General features: G+C 53.3%; 1 protein-coding gene across 15 annotated transcripts in view; it reads right to left on the bottom strand.

Annotated features, from left to right (window-relative positions):
* Window positions 1-5,838: 5,838 nt before the first annotated feature.
* The window catches only part of Tnk2 (tyrosine kinase non receptor 2), a 39,695-nt gene continuing 26,640 nt past the window's right edge, over window positions 5,839-18,893 (bottom strand). For 4 of the 15 annotated variants that reach the window (XM_029544463.1, XM_029544464.1, XM_029544460.1 and 1 more), the window contains exons 7-16: window positions 18,682-18,808; window positions 18,159-18,305; window positions 17,969-18,063; window positions 13,843-14,037; window positions 11,152-11,243; window positions 10,308-10,424; window positions 8,335-9,683; window positions 8,145-8,240; window positions 7,861-7,988; window positions 5,839-6,647 (exon numbers count right to left, since the gene is read on the bottom strand). In XM_029544463.1, the coding sequence (XP_029400323.1) occupies window positions 6,641-6,647; window positions 7,861-7,988; window positions 8,145-8,240; window positions 8,335-9,683; window positions 10,308-10,424; window positions 11,152-11,243; window positions 13,843-14,037; window positions 17,969-18,063; window positions 18,159-18,305; window positions 18,682-18,808 (2,353 nt within the window). In that variant the 3' untranslated portion in view covers window positions 5,839-6,640. Of the gene's footprint in view, window positions 6,648-7,856; window positions 7,989-8,144; window positions 8,241-8,334; window positions 9,684-10,307; window positions 10,425-11,151; window positions 11,244-13,842; window positions 14,038-17,968; window positions 18,064-18,158; window positions 18,306-18,681; window positions 18,809-18,893 lie in introns of those variants that run through there. The other 11 variants (XM_021209107.2, XM_029544461.1, XM_029544468.1 and 8 more) reach the window with 8 other exon arrangements.

Below are 18,893 nucleotides of genomic sequence, written 5' to 3'. Positions count from 1 at the left end.
AGGCTCACCAGTGAACCTAATTTGGAAGCTGGGAGATAGAAGTTTCTGATCTGGATCTTGGTATGGAGATCTTGAGACACAGTGGTGATTGAATCCAGAAGATTAAGACAGGGAGATCTCCGAGTCCAAGATCATCTGGGATTAAAGGTGTGGTGGCACACACCTTTAATCTGGGCTACACCTTCTGCTGGGGACCATATAAGGACATTGGAAGAAGGGAGTCTGGCTCTCGCTCTTTTGCCTTCTTGCGGTGTGGGACTCAGCAACTGCTAGATCCTTGGACTTCCATTCACAGCTACTACTGAACCATTGTTGGGATTTGGACTGCAGACTGTAAGTCATCAATAAATTCCTTTACTATATAGAGACTATCTGCAAGTTCTGTGACTCTAGAGAACCCTGACTAATACACCCGCTTTGTACCAGATGGTGGGCAAACACATTCTTTCCCAAGTTTCCCTGGGCTGAGTCCCTACCTGCAGGGTTTAGACTCTTAAAAGTTTTGCTTAGCCGGGCGTGGTGGCGCATGCCTTTAATCCCAGCACTCGGGAGGCAGAGGCAGGCGGATTTCTGAGTTCGAGGCCAGCCTGATCTACAGAGTGAGTTCTAGGAAAAATGTTTTGCTTAGCCCTCCTACGCTCTCAAATTTAACTCAAATGGGTAGAGTCTCATCTTGCCGGTAGGTGGCGCTGTCAACACACACGTGCAATTGCTCGGGTTCTGCAAGTCAGTTTCAAACAATCCTTGATATAGAGTATCTAATTTGATATAGAGTATCCAAACATAAGGCCCTGGGAGCAAAGGTACTAATACTACCACTACTTACATCTGACTCATAGATGTTTTAGAAACGGAAAAAATTTAAGGAAAAACCGCACAGTTTAGTTTCTCATCTTAGCATTTCACCTGGCGGCAGCTGGCAGCTCAGGGACCGCCATTGAGAACTGCTGCATCCAGGAACCAAGCCGTTCTCCAAGTTCCAAGTTCCATAAAAACTAAATTGCTTCAAATTAAAAACACCTTTTTCCTCCAAAGTGCAAGGGGGCCCATTCTAGATTTTTCTTTCTCTTTGACCACACTACTGTTAAGTGGATCAATCCTGCTTAAATAGAGCATCCTCCACCCCTCTCTACAGACCAAAAGGAACCCAGCAGGCCTGATATTCACCAGGATATGAGAACCACCTTCAAACCTTCAACCTCTCACCCCCACCCCCACCAAAAAGAGAATGGGCTCAGGAGCAAGCCAGTCCATTCTGTGAGCTAACAGCTAACCACTGAAACACTGTCACACCATGCCACTTTCCTGGTAATTTTCTTATCTACCAAGTCAGCAGAGTGGCCTTCTGGGGAACCACATCCCTGGGTACACAGTGACACAGAGCATTTGCCATTTTGCCACGATGATGTCACTCCCAGAGGCACAGACTGTCTATTCAGCTTGTGTTCTGTCAACAGGGCTGACAGATTGCTCAACAAACCCTGAGTTTATTCCCCAGGCTGGGTAAACCTGAATCTGCTTCTGCTACACACATTGCAAGAGCAGGTTGACCGGGCAAAAACCAACAGGAAAGCCTGAGGTGTAGGAAACACAGCCAAAACATTCTCTCTCTCTCTCTCTCTCTCTCTCTCTCTCTCTCTCTCTCTCTCACACACACACACACACACACACACACACACACACACACGCACATGCACATGCACACGCACACACACAAAACCGCAGTGTTCTGGTGTCTGGCATCCTTCTACAAAAGCCTTCTGAAATACACTCTCTACAACAATTTCTTACATGCTGGCAACTCACACAGCAGTGGTTTTTTACATCTTCTTAAATAGAGTTAAAAATTGATCTATAGGGCTGGAGAGGTGGCTCAGCGGTTAAGAGCACTGACTGCTCTTCCGGAGGTCCTGAGTTCAGGTCCCAGAAACCACATGGTGGCTCACAACCATCTCTAATGGGATCTGATTCCCTCTTCTGGTGTGTCTGAAGGCAGCTACTGTGTACTTACATATAATAAATAAATGGATCTTTAAAGAAAAAAAAATTGATCTATAAGATATCTCTGGGTGCAACAAAAACAAAACACAAAACAAAACAACAACAACAACAACAAACATTTCCGCTGCCAAAAGCAGGCCTTGTTGGTTTGTTAAGGCAAACTGAGAGCATTAGGGTGGAGATTGGGGTCGAGTGGCTGATGCTCGACGCTAAGCTCCCGATTTGTAGGAAGCGGCAGGATTCCTTTAGTGGGTAGCCTGTCACTAGGCAGAATGTCCTCTCTGCCTTACTGAGCTCTAGTGCCCGGAGCCATGCTCTCCAGGTAAAGCCACTCTTTCCGTCCAAAAGATCAGAAGGCCAAGTGACACTCTTCTATCGTCTGTGTGTGGAGTTTACTTGCACCCTTGGTCTGTGCACTGAGTGGCTGTCTCCCTCATGCCCGAGGGGTCAGAAGAGAACCAGACGCCCTAGAACTGGAGTTACAGATGGTCGAATTGCCATGCAGTCGATTAGAATTGATCCCGTGTCCTCTGGAAGAGCAGCCTGTGCTCTTTTTTTTTAATGCTGCTATCTTTCGAGCCCTCTCCTTCTTTTAAAGGCTTTGTTTGTTTGTTTGTTTAGAGTGTCACTATGTAGCCCGGACTGTCCTGGACCTTAAGCTGTAGACTAGCTGTAAACTCGCCTGCTTCCACATCCCGACTACTGAGATTGACGGTATGTGCCACCATGCCCCCTTATTCTTTTAAATGATGCCTGTCTGTGTGTGGTGTGCGGTGCCTGTGGAGCAGAAGGTTTTGGAGCCGCAGGAGCTGGAGCCACAGCAGTTGTAAGTTACTGTATGTGGTCCTGGGAACCTAACTCAGATCCTCAGCAAGACCAGTATAAACTCCTTAATTACTGCAGCACCAGCTCCTGTCCCAGACTAAATGTCTTTTTGTTGTTGTTGTTTTGAGATGAACAATATCTGGAAAAATAAAAGACTCCAGGCCCCAAACAGCCTATTTCCCCATTTATGATATGACCTACAACTATTTTTAGAGTTTGAAAAATTGATTTTTGTTTAACCAACAAGTTTCCTCCAGTCTAGGTGAGGGCTCTAGAACATGAGTTGAACTTTAGATTCTAGGCATCTTAACTAGAATCCATCTTTTTTTTTTATAATTCTTTAAGACATGATATAGCAATTAATAGTATAATTAGGGTTTGCATGGCAAAGGACCACACACATTGCATAGTGTGACATGGGCCTGCATGGGACCCCAGGTCTGAGGCATCTCATTTATGTGAAGGTTCCTATATCTCCCTCCCCTAATACATACAGACACACTCATACATATACATACATACATATATATATATATATATATATATATATATATATACATACACACACACACACAACCACACATACACACTCACACACACACTATCATACACAAAGACACTCTCACATATCACATACATTCTAAACACACGCACATATCCACACACTTATCACACACACACCTACAAACATATATACATGCACATACCACATATACTATCCCAGACACACACATATACTCTCTTGCACACACATGACATATACACACACACAACACACACTTTTTTCTTTTTGTAAGATTTATTTATTTAATGTATATGTGTACACCATCGCTCTCTTCAGACACACCAGAAGGTACCAGACCCCATTGTGAGCCACCATGTGGTTGCTGGGAATTGAACTCAGGACCTCTGGAAGAAGTCAGTCCACTTGCTGCACTGTCCACTCGCCACCATCTCCTGTCTTCAGAGGGTGAAGTCAGCCTGGAAGTCTGCAGCTGGCTATTCCAGAATGTGGCAGGACATGGGCCCTGGGCACAGGCCACCAGTCCCTTTAACTGCAGCATGGTGGGTTCTGAAGGCTCCATCCCCCAGAGCTGCTGTGCTTGGCCCACTGTCGTTGGGAGCACCAGTGTGATTCAGCACCCTGAGTGTTTCTGCGGGTTGTTTTTAATTGTGTCAGGTCATGTAAGCAGACCTTGAACTCGGTCCTGGCTCCAATGCCTGAATGCATCCCTTCCCTGGTGGCAATGTGCCTCCCTTCCCTAGTGGCAGCGTGCCTCCCTCCAATGTCTTTAACGAATCCCAGCTGTCCATTTACTTTCCGAGATTTATCTTGCTTCCTAAAGCTTATATCATCTGTGGGATTCAAAAGGGCTTCCTGGATCTAGTAGCTTTCTAAAAATCAGCAAGAGACCGATTAGTAATCTTACATTTAAAAAGATCCAAGAATATTAATAGGTAATTCACAGAGAAAGGGAACATGAGTGTTTACTGGTTTCTTATTAGTGTGTGTGTGTGTGTGTGTGTGTGTGCGCGTGCGCACATGTGAAGTTAGAGGACTTTTTGGATTCTGTTTTCTCCTTCCACCATGGGTTCCAGGACGCAAAATCAGGTTACCAGGCCTGCACAGTAAATGCCTTTAACCAGAGTCATCTACTTGGCCGCCCTTTTCTGTTTCTTTTTGAGACAGGCTCCCATGATGAAACCCAGCCCGGGCTGACCTGGAACCCACGCTGAGCCTCCTGCCTTGGCTTCCGGAATGCTGAGGTTACAGACGTGCACTGGCACTCCTGGCTTCAGCTTACTTTTTTATTTACTTATTTTACAGTGGTGCTGAGGGTTTGAATCCAGGTTCCATGCCCGGGCAGAGCATGTTCCCACTGCAACATCTCGTCCAGCTCAAATTACTTAAAAAATTGTGTTTATCTGTATGACTATTTTGTTTGCACATACGTTATGTGCACTGCATGTGTGTGTGGTGTTCACAGAGGTCAGGCGTCAGATCCCCTGCAAATGGGATTACAGCTGGTTGTGAGCTGCCACGTAGGTGGTCTCAGGAGCAGTAAACACTTCTAACCTTTGAGCCACCTCTCCAGTCCCACAACTTACTTTTTGAGAAGTCTACTTACTCGGGAGAGGCATGCAAGCGAAAAACTCCCACCACGATCTGCCACCAGTCAGTCTGGGAAGGGTCTGGGAGCTGCTTACAACACGGCCAACTCTCCCTGCTGGTGGAACCACTGAACAATCTCACAGTCTCCACCCCAGCCCCGGAGCTCACTACCCACAATGCCTCGTCCAGTCTTGCCAGTGAGAACATCCCTCACACCCAGATTACTGCCACAGTGGCTGTAACTGCTAAGGATGGCCAAGAGCCAAACCAAAATTCTATGAAAGTTTCCAAAAATTCATTTAAAAAAAAAGGGGGAACGTTAGCTGGGCGTGGTGGCGCACACCTTTAATCCCAGCACTCGGAAGGCAGAGGCAGGCGGATTTCTGAGTTCGAGGCCAGCCTGGTCTACAAAGTGAGTTCCAGGACAGCCAGGGCTAGACAGAGAAACAAAGTCTCAAGAAAAAAAAAGGGGGGGGGGACGACACAGGAACAGATGATAAGGGCAGAGAATGAGGGAAGTGGGCAGCTGATGTGGATGCTCTGCTGTGTACTCCCCAGTACCTTCTGAATTCAGAATCACGTAAATACATTATTCAGAGAAACAAAATACAAATGGTTGTACCTATTGAAGCCCTGGGTGACATCTGCTTCTGGTCCGGCTCCAACTGACTGAGCTATTACTGTCTCCTGAAATGTGTCCTGCACTACAGAAGCCTGCAGAGACTGTGACAGTTCCAGACCGTGAAGCAAGTTGGGTCAGCTCTGCAAGGGGACAGACATAGGATGTCTTGGGTCTGCACTTCTTCCCTCTGCCTGTAGGTGGTGATAAGCAGCTTTCTCTGGACAGCAGAACTCTTGAGAATGGAGGGCACAATCCAAGAACCAGGTGGGCGAGAGAGTAACATAAAATAGAAACAAGCTTTATTTCTCTGGAAGAAGCAGATATCCATAGCTGGGGCCACAACTTTGGCAACAGAGGCTGATGGCAACACATCAGATAGCAACAGGGGAAGAACGGGTCAAACAGGAAAGTACTGGTACCACTGGGGTCTCCTTCCACATCCGGGGCCTTGGGCCCTGGTCCCTGCCAGAGAAGATCCTGGCGCCTTTTCTGTTTCTGAGCCACTTCAGGCTGTTTATAGGTACGAGATCCTAAGACCAGCCAAGCCCACAAGTTCACAGTGAAGCCACAGGTCACATTCTGTCCAACACTCCACACTCTTACATAGGTTCCCTGGAAAGGGGCCTAGCCCTGAGGGCCTGTTGGGTGCTGGCTCATCCTTCTGTGTGGCCAACACATCCTTCTTGTCCACGTCAAGCCTGGCTTCCTGTCAGTCTAATCCCCCAGGGGAAAGCCTGGGGCACACTCTAGCCACTAGCCCAGCCTTGATCTGGAGCCAGAGGCAGGTCACACAGAGCCTGCCATGCAGCTTCTGTCTTGCCTTCACAAGGCTGGGAACTTCCCACCTCTTGGTTGGGGCACTGAGGACTGAACCAAGGTGTGCAGAACAGCGCTGGGCGGGTGAGCGAGGTGGGCAAGGTGAGGCTCCCAGCCTCCTGCTGCCTGGGTCTCACTGTCCCCTAGGAGCTGCAGGCAGTTGTGGGTCCTCCGGGTGTGAGGCGGGGCAGTTTCCCTACCCTTGTCCCACAGACAGGTTCAATAGGTTCTTTTAGAGCAGACCACTGCTCTCCGGTCAACCATCAGCGTCTGAAAGACAGGAAATAACCCAAAAGCTCATAAATCAACAAGAGAGCATGAGCTAGTTTTAAACAGCTAATGGGAAATCCAAGGCCACCATAGGGAGTTACTGCCTTTAGGCATCATGCAAAGTATTAAAAAAATAGTTTTAGGCAGTAATTTCAGAACTTACTTTAAAGTATCTTTTTGATAAACTATGACTTAATAGTACTATTGTGTGCTGGAGTATCTAAGGTCAACAGGAAGTTTCTCAGGAGACAAATTAGGGACAACCACCAGCAGAGGGCACTACAGTTTAGTAAAGGGTGTCAGTGCTTGCTGAGGGCCACTGTGTTTGTTTGCTTCTGACTAGTGCCCAAGCTTACAGCACAGGCTGGCAGCACAGGCTGGCAGACCCCTCCCCCTGCCCCAGGGCCATGCTTGCTTCCTGAGAGGATCCTGACCTCACCCCTGCCCGGTTCACCACTTTGGGGTTTGATAAATGTTTCAATTAATATTCATCTGTATGCTTTATTTTGTAAGTGTGCGCATACATAAACTTTTAGTAAAAATTTAATGAGAATTTCTTTGGATGTTTCTTCTTTCAAAAGCATTAATATATAAAGAAAGGTGTGTGTGTGTGTGTGTGTGTGTGTGTGTGTGTGTGTGTGTGTGTGTGAGCATGAGCATTTGTGGTTGAACACAGGCATGCATGTGCCACAGAAGTGTGGAGAGATGAGAGGAGACTTTCTTGAAACCAGGTCTGTTGTTTTTCTGCTACTGCACATGAGGCTAGCTGCCCTCAAGCCTGTCTCTGTCCCCATCTCTCCCATAAGAGCAGTGGGATTACAAAGGCTCAGGCTATGCATTCGGCTTGACATGGGTTGTGGGGATTCAAAATCAGGCTCTCGTGCTTGTATCCCATTGGCTGAGTCACCGCTCTTCTCCCCAGCACCAACTGGCACTTTAAATATAACAGAGGTAAAACAATTACATCTATGTATGTGTGTGGGTAATCGGGACTAAATGCTGCTCTGTGAGGCACCTGGGCAGCGGCAGAGGAGCTAGGGAAGCCAGCCTCCTTCACCCACAGCCCCTGCTGCCTTTCATTCATCAAGACTCACGAGAAAAACCAAGCGTCTCTCTCCTACCAGCTGGGGACCCCCTGGCGACATGTGGCCTTTCAGAGGTAAGTGGGCTTTTCCCTGGGAGACAGAGGTGGAGCAGAGTGTAACTCACTCACTTGTGGTGGGCAGGGCCACAGGAACCCAGAAGGTGACAGCCGGCTTGCTCTAGGTTCCAGTCGAACATCTCTAGGACTTTGTGGCACTCCACCCGTGGCCGAAGACCCAGCCCAAAGAGCTGCTCCACCTGAGGGGCAGAGAGTGATGCTGCCATGAGACACGCTGGAGCCAAGGTTACCAGAATAGAATGGACACAGGACACAGAGCCAGAGGGTAGGGTGAGGTAGAGCAGAACCAGCTTTCAGGGCCCCTGAATGCCAGGGCAGGCAGGAAGTGATGGTACCTTCAGATACTGGGCAGCCCTCTGAACACTCCAGCTGTGGCTCTGCAGGGCCGCCTGGCACTCCTCTGTGGTCACCCCATGCACCATGGCCTGCAGCTGGGCACACCCACCCATTAGCACCACTTGGGCCCATTCCTCTGGGTCCCTCAGACCCCTGCCCTGCACACCCTGAAGAGGGCCTGGCACTCACCATCTGGAGCTTGTCTGCTGGCCGAGCAGCCTCTTGCCCGTCCCCTGGGCAGCCTCTCTGTGGCAGCCGAGCAGTGGCCCTCAGGGATGGTGGCCGCGCCCCTGGGTTGCTGTTATTGGTGGAGAAGTTGGCCTTTGGATCTGGGGCGGCCTGAGGCATAGGTCTGACGGTGGCAGTGGGGGCGGCAGGGGCCGGAGTACTGGGCGGGGGCAGCAGCGGGGGCACAGGCAGGGCGGCAGGCTCTTCAGGGCTCTGGGCCTCCCGCAGGAAGCGCTGATAGCGCTCCAGGTAAGGAGGGCGCTCGGGCAGCAGGTAGTAATGAGTGCTGCTGACCTTCCTGCCATCGCGGACAATGGGCAGGATGCAGGGGCCTGCCCGTGGGCCCGGAGCCTGGATCACTTGTGGGGTGGCATACTTAGGGTCTGAAGCAAAGCTTTGGGTGGTTGGCATGGTCTTGCCAGGTGAGCTAGAGAGCCGGTGTGGTAGTGGAGAGCTGCCAGGTGGCACTAGGGGGCTTGGGGTCCTTGAACCTTGAGGAGACAGGGGTTCCCGGGGAGGCACTCGGGGAGGTGAGGCGGGTCCAGGCCATTGGCTTGTCTCTTCCTCACCTGAGGGAGCTGGAGATAGCTCCACACGTGGACGTGTGGGCCGAGGGGGGATAGGTACCCGGGGTGGCACCTGGGGCTTGTCATCACCTCCTGGGGTAGGGGAGGGGGTCAGTTGGCCAGTGGGGACCTGTAGCTGCCGCATACACTCCTGCTGCAGTGCCTGGAAAATCTCCGCAGTCTGCACTGAGCTGGGCGGCTTGCCTCCACCCTGGGGTGGAAGGAACAGGTTATCCTCCAGGGCAGGGGGCATCTGCGCCTGCTCGGGTACAAAGGCGTAATTGGTCTCGCCGTGGCGAGGCCCGGCGGGGAGGCCTGCACCCACTAGCGTGTTGTTGATGGAGCAGACCTCAAAGTCATCCTCATCTTGGGCCACGTCGTCATAGGCAGGGGGCGGAGGCAGCGGGCGAGCGTCCCAGTCTACCACAGGTGTGGGGTGTAAAGGTCGTGGCAGTGCCCGTGTGGGGCTCTGTGGTGGTGTCTTGTCCAGCAAGGAGCAGGCATCCATGGCCAACTGTGCCAAGGAGGGTGCACAGGGCCGTGGGTTCGGGACCACGGGCTCCTCACCGAAGTCGATGAGTGTGACCTCACCCCCACTGCCACGGCTTGCCTTGGTGCCCGGCACTCGGGCTGAGGGCTTTGCCAGCCACAGCCCTCGGGGCAGGGCTGGCTTCCTCAAGCCAAACCTCTTGAAGTCGCTGGACAGGGGATCTGGGTCCTCACTCACTGGGTCGTATGTTGGCTCTGTGATAAAAAGGGGGACCCCAACAGGGAGATGGTGTCAGATATGAATGGGGAACAGGGGAGGTAAAAGTGTGGAGAAAGAAAGCCAAGTGTCCCCCCACAACTGCCCACTGCCAACTCCCCCAGCCAAGTGTCCCCCCACAACTGTGCCGCGCCAAGGCCCCTCCAGGTAGCCCTGCTGCCGAGAGCATACCTGACCCTACTCAAACAGGACAGCGCCTTCTCTGACAAACTCCAGGCTTCAGTGTGGGCTGGAAAGACCCCCAATCCTGCCTAAGCTAGAGCAGGCAACACGCCATTTATACCTGTCTCTGAGGTTTGTTTCTAACACAAGAGTCCTGCTCTTTGCCCCTGGTGAGTCATCTCTCTCCCCACCCGTACAGTAGCACACCATTACAGCAGGCACGAGCCAACAGGAGCCTTCCTCGCAGGACTGAGCTCCCACCACATCCCAAACCTCGCCCACTGCAGCGTGAGGCTGGGCCAAGCGACAGCAGAGCAGGAGGAAGCCAGGCTTTGAGGGCAAAGATGAGGGAGGAAGGCATGCTGGGCCAGTCCAGCAGCTAGAGCTCACAGCACACACCCGCTTTCCCCTCCACACAGCCTCCCGCCAGGGCTCTGTACCTTCCAGGAGAGGAGAGAGAAGAGAGAGGGGGCGGGGGCGGGGGCCAAGGCATCCTGAACAGCCCCACTTACTCTGAGTGAAGATGGCAGGCTGAGGTGGGCGAGGTGGAGGCTCCCCTGTAAGAAAGGCCATGCGGACAGGGGAGGCAGAAAAGAAGGATGGCCAAGCAAGACAGGGGTGAGGTGGGGAGATCAGAGCCAGACAGAGGGAAGAGTTTAGATAGAGAAAGGGAGGGAGGGAGGGCAGGGAGAGAGAGAGGAGGAGGAGGGAGAGAGAGAAGGAGGTAAAAGATGAGAGAGGGAGCGAGCAGGAGATCAAAAGAAAAGGTGAGGGGAAGAGAGAGACAGAGAAACAGAAATGAGGAGAGGGAGGGAGAGGGAGAGAGAGAGAGAGAGATGAACAGGAGTGAACAAATGCACAACCCAACGGAAGATGGGAGGAATGGGGAGGCGGGGCGAAACAACTGTGTTCCAGAATGACAGGCACGGGATCTGGGAGGGGGTGGGGCTCCTGGCTGAGATGGAGTCCAAAGAGGGGTATGGGGTGTTGGCTTGGGAGAGAAGAACGTGACTGGGGGCAGTAAGGAAAGCCAGGATCTGAAGAGCCCGGTGAGGAGGGAGAGAGGAGGAGGAAGCTGGGGCTGCAAAGCCAGGGCAGGGCAGGCCCAAGGATCCCCTCCTCGGCAGCGGATACAGCTGCCTCTCTGCTCGCGCCCCACGCCCAGCCAGAGCCAGGGATCCAGCTGTCCCACCTGCTGCCCTGACCCGACTGTCCCCCCGAGTACAACAGCAGGCTCAGGGTGGCCAGTGAACTGGGGACACCTAGGGAGGGAAGGGCTCTTACTTTTCACCCGTCCTAGATGCTGGGTGGGTCGGGAGGTATTCAGGTCCACACTCAGCAGGTCAGGAGGGTCCATGGGGTTCCCCAGATACAGTCTGTTGGGGAGAGAACCAGGTCAGGCAGTGAAGCAGAGAGAGGGGACACCTTTAGCAGATGTGTAGGACCAGGCCACCTCAACGTGCGCGCACACACACACACAACCTACACATACATACCTCCTCACACACACACACACTTCCTGACATACACACCTCCTGACACACACACCTACACACACACAGACACACCACCTCCTGAGTATTTAGGGGGTAATGCAAAGACTAAGACATATCTCAGAGGAAGCTGAGCGGCAGACTGAGTCACAAGGTGCAGCGTCCTGGGTCTATACAGACAAGACCCTAATCCCTACACCCAGATGTGCCTGCCAAGGGGAAAGCACCTGAACCAGGCTGGGAAGCCTTCGCCTCAGAGGGCTCCAGTACCTTACAAGGACAAAGCTGGTCCCAGATAACTGACAACCCATGCCAGGTGTCTACCTGCTGGCACACTCTTCTATAGACCCTCCGGGAGACTGGACATATGCTGTTAGCCCCTGGGAGGGTGGGCAGGAGGCAGCTTCCTGTTGAGCTGGGCGGGGAGCTCCCCGCCTCAGCCCAGCTCCTATGCTATCTGGGATCTGGGACTTAGTCACCAAGGCTGATTAAAGCCTGGAAGAATGAGGCTGGGCTGGCTCAGGCTCAGCAGAAGTGGGAGAGAGGGTGCAGGCCTCTAGCTGTAAGGCCCCCCCATCACTCCCCCTTACCTGGTTCCTTTGAGGCAGGGCCTGATGTTCTGGGATATGGGAGAAGGGAAAACAAAGGCCTGCTTTACCATACTCTCAGGAGGAGGCAGCTGGAGAAAGGGCCACCGAGGGAGGCACGGAGGGCCAGCAGGAGAGCTGACAGAGGCTAAGTAGGATGGACAGAGTACCAAGAAGAGCCTGACTCTGTCCTGTCCCAGATGACTCTCAGTGACCTCCCTCTTTACCAAAAGGAGACCAGGAATCCCTCCCAGACAGAGGTCCCTCCAGGCCTGCTCCCAGTTCTGGGAAGTACTCACTCCTGCCTGGACCTGTATACACAACATGAGAGCTGACCTCATAGGTTCAGGGCCCTAAACTCTGGAAACCCCTGAAGGAGATGCAGGTATCAAGTGTCTTCCTGTGTGCCAAAAGGGAGAGCCTCCTCTGTTGGGGTGACACGGGACATTTTAACAAGTCAGAATGAGTTCACTCTTGGGGTTTCCTCGCCTAGGTCTTACTTTAGTGGAAACTGCGCAGAGAGACTGCCCCATAGATGTGCAGAGCTATACTGGGGAGAATATGATGATGAGCAAGGGCCCAGCAAGGACCGCCCTGGCCTCCCCACCCCAGCAAATCCTCAGGACTCAGCCAGTCTGGGCCTCTCTGGCACCTACACCTTGTCCCAACCCTACTCCTGTCAGCTTCTGGAACAAAGAGGCTGAAAGACGGCTGCAGAGCCTCAGCAGCCGGGCGGTGGAGCACGAGGCGGGCAGACCTCTGCTTGCCCATGCCTCGGACACCTGCACATCTCCCCTGAGGTGAAAGCTGCCGCACACTGCGAGGGAGGCGGTCACAATTAAAAGAGCAAAGGACATGCAACAGCACGGTAGAAACATCACAGCAAGGAGATGGGTGTGGCTTGGGTGCCACACCAAAGGAAGGATCCTGAGGACAAATGAGGAGCCCAGGAATGGGAAAAGTTCCCATCTGTGCCTGTCACTGGCACCCTGTCACGAGAGAAAGGCAGCTAATGACAGAAGAACTGTGCGCATGCGGGGGGGTGGGGGGGTGGGGGGGTGGGCTGGAGGACCAGTGTCGGCATAGGCTTGGGTTAGGAGACCAGAATGTGTGTAAGCTTCAAGATGTGGTACGGGCAGGGCTGGAGAGATGGCTCAGTGGTTAAGAGCACTGACTGCTCTTCCAGAGGTCCTGAGTTCAAATCCCAGCAACCACATGGTGGCTCACAACCATCCATAATGAGATCTGATGCCCTCTTCTGGTGTGTCTGAAAACAGCTACAGTGTACTTACATATAATAAATAAATAAATCTTTAAAAAAAAAAGAGAGAGAGAGAGAGAGAGAGAGAGAGAGAGAGAGAGAGAGAGAGAGAGAGAGAGATATTTGCTGGTCAGGTGAGCACATGATAATAATGCTAACTTCATGTATGAAATCAGTATCTCTATACCAGAGGAAGCCTTCTATCCCTCCTCTTCCCTTAAAAAAAAAAAAAAAAAAAAAAGATGTGGTATGGGGACACCTTCTGCAGGTGACTGCAGGTGTCCACAGCCAAGGGGCAAAGGCTGTCTCACTGTGACCACCAGATTCCCACTCTAGGAAAAACTGGGATCCACAGTTTCCACGATGAACCCCACTTGGTGGAAAAGCCAACAAGACAGGGCCTTAACTGTTCCTGGCACTCCGGCTTGGGAAATGACTTGGGGATGGCCTCTGGCAGCTCCTGGGGCTGCCTGCTTCGAGAGTACTTTAATTCAGAGCATACATCCGGCCTTTACCCATCAGTAACAGACAGCCTCATCTTTGGAGCCTACATCCCAGATCTTGTGTGCAGTGTGGTGAGGGGCTACAAGACCCAGGAGCCCAGGACCAGGTCGTCGGATCTCTAGATACTCACTCATCGATCCTGTCAGGGAACCCCCAGCAATGGCGGGGGTCACTGTCGCCATGCCCTGTGTGAATGAAGCTATTCTGTAGAGGCTGGCTGATGTCCTGGGCTGACAGGCCAGCCACGGAGGTCACCACATTTCGAGGGAAGGGTCCTACACACAGCGTCCGTGTATTCTGACCACGCCACCAGTAGTTTTCAGCCCTGTGTGACAGAGATAGTATGGTAAATACCGGGTATAGGGGGTGAAAGTGACCCCAGACAAAGGGACCCTTCTCATACCACAGTCCCTGCTCATGGAACCCGACTACCTTGGCAGGCGAAGCCCTGGAGATAAGAGCTCAAGACGAGTCTAGCCACCAGTCCATTCTCCACAACAGAACACTAACCTAACCTGCCACTCCCGGAAGAGGGCCTGGCTATTTGCTCAGCCTTAGCCTAAGCTCCTCTGGGTAGGTCGGTAGCTTTCCCTACAGTCTACAAATAAGGAAATGGAACATGACAGGTACATTTACCGGAACAATTGATCGCAGCAGACCCAGTACTCAGAGCAACTTAAGCCTGCAAAACCAGCGTGCTCCACAATGCACCTAGTCCCTTCCTACAGCCAATGCCTGGCCCTGGTCTCCTTAGGGCCACTAGATTCACTCCTTAGCAGAGTTCTAGGAATTTTAAGTGATACAGTAGACAAAGGGTCCCGTGAGTTTAGGACCATGCCTTCCAGTTACTGCTCGAGCCTCAAATGAAGACGTTCAACAGACAGAACACACGGAAACCCGGGCCTTTATACCACCTGAGGGCAGAGCTGTGGGGGACCCAGGCCTGCCATCCTCCCCATCTTCTCAGGACAGGGCCATTCTTGCCTTACAATAAGGGGTCCAGAAGGGAAACTCAGAATTCCCAGCATGGTGAACCATGAAGATCTCAGTCTACACTACAGACAAACCATGAGCAGACCTGGACCTGACCCAGCGTAAGCCCGAGCTGAGGCCCACACAGCATGTGAGCAAGTGGGAAAGAATATGGCCTTCTCTGGATACTCCACACGCCCCGAAGCTGACTGTGGAGGCCCCTGCATCTGCTGCTCGGCCCCGACGGGGCAGGCAGATGCTGGGCTAAGGCACCAGCTGGAGTAGCCATGCTGCAGGGAGATGCCTGTCTCCTCCTCACTGTCACATCACCTGCCTGTCCCGGAGCCACAGGGCCTCCTGGGAAACACGGCTATAGCAGAGGAGCTGGGGAGGGGCCGGGGACTGCCACAGCTGCCTTCTGGTCACTAAGGCTGCCTGCTGGCCCACCACAAACACAGTCACCCTGTCATTACTCCCTGCCTTTAGGGTAGGAAGGGCCGGGAAGGAAGGAAGGAGAAAGGTCAACACCCTGAGAAAGAAAAGTTCTCTGAAAATAGCAGATCCATTCCAAGGAGAGAAAGGGACCTCAGCCCACAGACAGGGCGGCCCGTGAGACACACAGAGCAGCCTGCCTTCTCCCAACACCCACGGCTCCTCCACAAGGCAGCCCCACACTTCCCCGGGCACTAGGCCAGACTCGACTCTGCCCACCTCTGAGGTGCAGCCGAGGCAGAGATGTTACCCGAATGTTCTGTTCAGTGCACATAGCCCTACCTTGTCCCTTCCAGGGCACAGACTCAATGCCTTCCACCCCTCCTACCACAGGAAGTGGAGGCTGCAGGCCAGGCCAGGCCAAGAACCCGCCAATGGATTTCAAAACCTCTGCCTCTTCTCAATATCACTCTGAAAACTCACACAAAGGGGCTGTCAATCACCTTGCCCTCCACACAAGACCCTCAGGAGAGGCTAGCCATAGCCACCCCTTTATCTTCAAGGCTGCTTTCATTTTTTAGTGGGTTGTTTTCTGTGGTCTGGGTCTCTCTATGTGATCCTATCTGTCCTGGAATTCATTTTGTATATCAGGCTGGCTTCAAACTCATAGAAATCCTCCTGTTTCTGCCTCCCCAGTACTGGAATTAAAGGCATGTGCCACCATGCTCTTGGCATACCTCTCGGTCTAGACAGAGCCCCCTAGACCCAGCTCGTGGAAAACCTACTTGTCCTCTATTTGCCCCAAACCCTGAGACTGAGCTTATAGACGAAGCTTACAGAGTCTGAGACTACAGGGTCATAGAGTTGGGACCAGGAAACACACTAAAGACAGTTTCAGAAAAGAGAAATACAAGGCTGTGAGACACAATAAGGAAGTCAGGAGCAGAGGAAGAGAGTCACACAGTAGACCTAATCCCGCAATACACTCCGTGCCCATGAGCCTGGAGTCGTGGAGACGAGGCAGGCAAACCAACAGCAATCAGGCTAAGAAGGGAGAGGGAGGCTCCAGGAACCAGGGCCCACGGGCCCACTCCCAAGAGCTCAGAGGCTGCTGGGGCTCGTGTCTCTCACCTCCCACCTCCTGAGCAGTTCTAGGGACCGAGTAAGAGCTGGCACCTCAGAGGAAGGCGGTCTAGAAGTTGACCCATCCACTGTGGCAGTATTAGCAGCTGAAGCCAGCAGGAGCCTGGGGCGGAAGGGCAGGACAGGGTGCACCCAGGACAACCTCCCAGAAGAGCCACTCCCCCGGCCCCTCCTACGGTGACCCAGGGCACCACTTGTAGGGACACACAGGAAGCTCCTGAGTTGCCCTAGGGAACACAGGCTCCAGATGGAGCAGGAAATGGGACTGGTAGACTTGGGGACAGAGGCAGATGGGGCTTTCTGGCTCCAGTATGCAGTAGGGATGCCGCAGGCTTTAAGTAGTCTCTGTAGGCACCGCCACGGAGGGCTCCCACTCTTCTACCTTAGGCTTTCTCAGACGCTAAGTCCTGCACCCCTCCGTTCCCCTCAGGTCCAGACCCACATGTGGTTCCTTCCTGCTTCCATGTCTTACCTGACATTCTCCCCTTTCTCCTACCGCCATTCTCTGTAACCCTGCTAGAACACCATTCTTGTTCCAAGGATGGAACATTGAGCCCAACATGAGAGCGAGCCCTGGCCTGCGGCAATGGAACAGGGGCCACGACGGGTACAGGGAGATCCAAGACACTCAGAGCCCGTTCTACCGACTCAGGCTGAGACTCGCCCTACTCAGTAACCCCAGTGAGGCGCAGGCCCCTACAGGCATCCTGACCCAGTTCTGAGTCAGAGGAGGGGGTACAGGGATCCCCTTCTGCTTCACTTTCTTCCTGGTCCTCCACACTCACCCAGTGCCCAAGCCCAGGCCCCAGCCAGTTCCTCAGACACTCTGGGGATCAGATGACTGGAGGAAGGGCCAGCAGAGGGTGGGGCAGGGCAAGTGCTGGGTCTAGAAACATGGGGGTACAGGTAGGAAGTGGGTTCAAGGGAGGCTGCTGGGAAGCGAGAGTTTCAATGGCAGACACACAGCAGTCCTTACCAGGAAGGGCTGGGAGAGGTACGGGACGGGAGGTCCAGGCAGTGGGTGGAGGGGGCCCATGACTAGGACACCCCAGGAGGCTCCCAGGAGGGGATGGAAAGTTGCTAAAGTGATGAGGCAGAGCAGGCAAGGGGCCCTGGGGTCTGCAAGGCACCAAGGGAAATGGTCAGACTCTACGTGTGGGCACGGCAGCTCACACTTACAGCCCCAGTACCTGAGAGATTGAGGCAGGAGGATGAGGAGTTTAAGGCCAGCCTGAGACCTTCTCTCAAGAAACTGTGTATGTGTGTGTGTGAGGGGGGTGTTGGGGGAATCCTATGCTGGAGACCGCAGAGGAAGAGAATGAGAAACACCCTTCAATTCTGAGGCCAAGCTGGGCCGCAGCCTAATCTTCAGCACAAGGGCTTTGGGCCTAATACACACACAGCCCTAATACACACACAGCCCTAACTAATACACACACAGCCCTAATACACACACAGCCCTAACTAATACACACACAGCCCTAATACACACACAGCCAGGGCTGGGTCCCAGTGGGAAAGGGCAGTGGGGCTGAGGTTAGGCAGGGAAAATCCCACCGACGCAGCTCTCAGCGGTGTGGGGCCTGTCACCTCCGACACTTCCCACTCCTGCCTGCCTGCTGCCATGGGAGCCCTGGAGGCAGAAGAGGTTTACACACCTCTCTCCATCTGTGTCCTCTACGTTGTCCCAGTGTAGCCCACAGCCCTACCTTCCCTCGATGACAGTGATGACGTCATTCATCTGGATGTGCAGCTTATCCGGCTCCTCAAAGTCCTGAAGGGCCCGCATGTCAGTGGGCTGAGCCTGGGGGCAGAGGTCACGGCTCAGCCCAGGACGAAGCCTCGGAACGCCCCACCTGCTTGCACTCCCCTGAGACTGTGGGCAGATCCACCCCTCACCTCCAGCAGGAAGTCCCGAAGGGCCACAAATGTGGGTCTGTCCTCTGGCTTGTGGGCCCAGCACTGGACCATGACATTGTAGATGTCTTGAGGGCAGTCCTCAGGCCGGGGCAGGCGCTCCCCTTCCTTGTCAATCTTATGCAGAATCTGCCAGCCAGGGTGGTGCAGAGGTTAGAGGCGGCAGAGAACCTGCCTCTTCGATTCCCGATTTCCCTCTGACCTGTCCTACGGCTGAAGATGCCGTCTGACAGGGCCACCCACCATGGGAAAGCTCTGTCCCCAGAGCCGGAGACCTGCCCAGGACTCGCACCTCATCCCCGTCCTCCGCCCCCCATGCCTGTCCTGGGACATTCTGGGCTACCCCTTCTCTTTTGTTAAGCTCTCAGAGATCCCACATCAACATCCGGTGTGCAAGAGATGAGAGTCTACCAGAAAAGAACCAGTTGCAACTGGTCAGGTTGGGGGCCAGGGATGGATCACTCCCACCTGCCCTATGGGAACCATACCCCTTACCCTGCCTCACCTGGCTGCCATTGAGGCCAATCCAGGGCTCCTGGCCATATGTGAACATCTCCCACAGTGTGACCCCAAACATCCAGGTGTCACTGGCGTGGGAGAAAGTCCGTGTCTTCAGGCTCTCAGGGGCACACCTGGCAAAAGATAAGGGTCAAAGGAACGGCTTCTTTGGGCCCTCTCCTTGCTACCCCTTTAGCTACCTCCGGCACCAGGAGACTC

The sequence above is a fragment of the Mus pahari genome, chromosome 12 (genome assembly GCF_900095145.1).
Source record: "Mus pahari chromosome 12, PAHARI_EIJ_v1.1, whole genome shotgun sequence".
NCBI classification, from domain to species: Eukaryota; Metazoa; Chordata; class Mammalia; order Rodentia; family Muridae; genus Mus; species Mus pahari.
Note: the sequence above shows the minus strand (reverse complement) of the source record. Positions and strands in the feature narration are given on the sequence as shown.